The sequence below is a fragment of the Hippopotamus amphibius genome, chromosome 3, assembly GCF_030028045.1.
Source record: "Hippopotamus amphibius kiboko isolate mHipAmp2 chromosome 3, mHipAmp2.hap2, whole genome shotgun sequence".
Lineage (NCBI taxonomy): Eukaryota > Metazoa > Chordata > Mammalia > Artiodactyla > Hippopotamidae > Hippopotamus > Hippopotamus amphibius.
Window position 1 is genome coordinate 50,385,314 of NC_080188.1, and position 3,886 is coordinate 50,389,199.

Genomic DNA, 3,886 nt, shown 5'->3' on the forward strand with positions numbered 1-3,886 from the left:
CTCGTGAGGACTGAAGATTAGATGGGGCCCATGAAGATGTCTCAGCAGATACCAACATGGAAGGACAGTGATGCTAAGTACAGGGAACATCTCCTTCACCTTAGAAATAAAGTTCATTTACATTAATATAAAGAAACATTTCAATTATTCCTGAATTTGGTCACTGAGATTTATTATTGCCACACAATAATTTTTCTTACTATTATTTATTATTTTCTTTCCCCCTACTAGGGTGACAGTTTTTGTTTCTTGTATCAGATATTAAGTGCTTTTGAATTCATCAAATTATATATATATTATATATATATACATACACACAGTGCTAAAGCAATCTCCAATTATCTTCATTTACTTAAAATCTTACTCAGGTAGAGTGTAACAACTGAAGAGAAGCCAATAACCACAAAGACAGGATGCTATATTGTGTAAACATCAGCCTCTCCTAATCACTGGTGTATACTTAGCTCCAAGACTCATGCCAGGCATATACACATTCTTATGAAAGAGTAAATTAATCAAACAGCATTTATTTTAATTATATGCAGTGTGTGTCACTCATGACTGGACTTTGTTATAAGAAAGTCACTGCCTTTTTCATATGTAATGGTAAGGTAACTAGGTTTAGAAGTTATAGCTTCTTAATTGACCCTTCAAATTCTTAAGGTGTTACAAAGTTCTTCAAGGGAAATTAAATAGTCTTTTAAAACTACTTTTTAGTGGCTGCTTAGTATTAGTATGTAGTAGGAAGAACCATAATTGTTTCTGTTCTTTGACTTTTCATGTTGATTTTCATACATTCAAGAGTGAAGAACAGCATAATGAACTCCCCAAGTACCCATTACCCAACTTCAACAATTATTGCATGTTGCCATTCTTATTTTATCTATCCCAGGCCTGATGTCCTACCCCGCCCCGCCCTGCCCCACCCCACCCCCCTTTTTTGCTGGAGTATTTTAAAATAAATCCCAGGCCTCATATTATTTCAACTCTAATTATTTCAATATATCTCTCTAACAGGACTTTTTTTTTTTAAGATAATATTACAATACTATTTAGCTCACTTAACAAAATTATTAACAATTCCTTAATAGCATACAGTCCGTGTTCAAGTTTTGCCTGGTTGTCTCAAAATGTCTTATACTTGGTTTGTTTAAATCAGACAATGTCCACAATGGTTGTATTTGGTTAATATATCTCTGAAGTTTGTTTTAACAGATAAATTCCTCCTCCCTTTTTAAAAAAGGATGTTTATTTGTTGAAGAAACCAGGTAATTTTTTTCTGTAGAAATTCTCTCTTTCTAGATTTGGCTGATTGTAGCTTAACAAGTCCCTCTATTATTATTACTTTTTAAATAAAAATGGTAGTTAGATCTAGGGCCTTGTTTAGATTCAAGATAAATTTTATACACACACACAAAATGTTCTTTCGGCAAGAACATTTCATAGGTGCCACTGTGCACTTCCTGTTGCATTAGGAGGCACACAGTATTTGTCTCCTTTATAGTGCCGTTACACTTGACCAGTGACTTCAAGTGTTGCTAGTCTGATCCATCAGTGCAAACTGTTCCAGCTTTCACCTAATGGTATTAGTCACTGATGACAACTGGCTAGATTTATTATTTCAAGAGTTGCAAGATGGCAATTTTATAATTTTGTCATTCTTTCTACCTTTATCAGCTGTCATTCTATAAAGAAGTTTCATCGACTATGTGGATACCCTGAAATACAATTCATACTAAAAAGGCATGATAAATGCTTATTTCTTTTACTGAATTTACTCTACTTTTAGCATGGAGTCCCAGTAACTTCCAATAGTGAGAAACGAGTTTTCCCCAACCCACTCTACACTCTTCCCCAAGGTCAACGTGTGGTTTTCACAGTGAAACTCACCAGGGCTAGCATGGGATGGGATTGGGCCGACCCTGGTATGGTGCAGGAATTTAGGGGAGATAGGGGCCGGGTCAAGGAAGAGAGAATACATACCTTAAGCAGGCTCTAGGAGGTGGGGTCTGAGTCCTGTGAGCTGTCCTGGGCATCGGGGCTTTCTGTGGACTCGCTGGGTTCCTTGCTGTCATCAGCGGCCGGGTTCTTCTCCTCTTGACGGGCCTCTTGGGAACCAGGAAGTGCGCTGCCCTGGGTCTCCTGGTTCTCCCTGGAGCCCAGCACCACATATCGGCCCTTCTCCTTCGGCTCCAGCTGCCTCCTGAGCTCCTCTGCCATCTGCGACAGATCCCGCTTCATAGCATAAGCATCTTCTCCATCTGCATAGTATTTAGGTTCCACCTCACTAACCTGAAAGTTGAGAGTGTCAGAATAGAGGTGCAAGGCTGCCCGGTTACTCTTCCTGACGTGCAGGGACACGTACTTGGCACTAAAGTTCTCTATCATGGCCCGGCAGGCCTGGTCCATCAGCTTCTGGGCCAGGCCGAGGCGCCGGTGTGAACGCTTCACGGCCAGGGAGGTGATATGTCCGTGGGGCACATCATCCGGGTCCTCCTCCATTTTGGCCAGGACGTAGCCCACAATCTTCCCGGCCTCGTCCTCAGCGATGTAAGAGAGCTGGGGCCAGGAAAGGCCATGGTAGAAATAGTATTTCATCTGGTAGTTCTCCGGGAGGCAAAGGAGGTTGCAGTGTTGCATGTTCATCAGGTCGTCTGGCTGGGCACTGCGGATGTTCATAATGGCGGCGGGGAGCGAGCCGCGTCTGACCGCGGAGACTGGGAGAAAGGGTACCGTCGAGCACAAGCGACACGGTTTGCCTCGGCGGTTTGGGTACAGGCGGCCGACACCGCGGGGCAGATGGTGCGGAGGCTGGATGGAGGGAAGGCAGGACGACCAGCGGACGGAAGGGGTGGTACCAAGATGCGACTTACGGAAGCGCGTACCTAGTCCCAGCCAATGAGGCTTTCATGTCATCGTCTGTGTGTGCATGCGCGCATGGCTTAGCGGGTGGCGCAGTGGAGTTCATTATGATCTCAATGGTTTTCATACAATGTTGGATCCGTTGCTGTTATTATTCTTTTATTTGTTTCAGATGTAGCTTTTTAATTTGCATACATCTGTATAAATGTTCACGAATTGGATAAAGTCATGTAACCGGAATTTAGAGCAAGAACTAGACCATTGCAAGCACCCTAGAAGCTCGCCTTGATGCCAACTTCCAGTCCTCCCTGCCCCATGTTTCAGAGGCAACTAGTTGGACCCAGAAAGAGAAAATGGCAGTTACTTTGGCTGTAGCGTGAGCCAAAGCGTTTCTGTGAGCATTGCATTTAGAGAGCAAAAAACACTTTATGACAGCTATATGATGATGTATAACAGATCATCAATGAATGAACAAATAAACATTTTTTATACCTACTGAAGTGATAAACTCTGTTTCCTCCATTGTCCATAATCATAAATAAGGCCAAAAATTATCGGTTCAGTCATGTGGGTAAGCAAGAATAGACAGCAAAGAAGAATTTTCTACTTTCTCATGTTGCTGTGTATTCCAAACCCACCTTTTTTCCTGTCCACTAACAGGACGTATCTATATAAAATATAAGGGCAATAATTTTGAAAAAAAGTTTTTGAAGTTAATACTGGGTTTCAACAGTGGGCAGGGGCTGTAAGACACTCGTGAAAATTCCCTCGCATTGAAATGGAAAATAGGCTGGGTTTAATATGAGCCCAGCCTGCTCTGTTTGCAGAGAAGGATAAATTTGTGTATTTTGTTAGGCTAATATTAGAATGTGATTGTGTCTTTAGGAGTGCTGTGACTGTGTGGGGAATAGCTATAGTCAGAGAGGTTGGGGCAAAACAGACTCATACTAAAGAGTGGGCTATTCTTTGTCTTCATGAATCTATGTTCACACCTAAAATAGTTTCTTTTTCCTCACAATGTAAA

The 3,886-nt window shown here is 41.9% G+C and overlaps 1 protein-coding gene across 1 annotated transcript; it reads right to left on the reverse strand.

Moving 5' to 3' along the window:
* Positions 1-1,995: 1,995 nt before the first annotated feature.
* Positions 1,996-2,694, reverse strand: NAA11 (N-alpha-acetyltransferase 11, NatA catalytic subunit). Its single transcript, XM_057727725.1, has one exon. It carries the CDS (start codon positions 2,677-2,679, stop codon positions 1,996-1,998), a length of 684 nt encoding a protein of 227 aa, XP_057583708.1. The 5' UTR covers positions 2,680-2,694.
* Positions 2,695-3,886: the final 1,192 nt, after the last annotated feature.

What these genes read in the sequence shown, in the direction of transcription:
- NAA11 (XM_057727725.1), bottom strand. Translation starts at nt 2,679, where the DNA reads ATGAACATCCGCAGTGCCCAGCCAGACGACCTGATGAACATGCAACAC.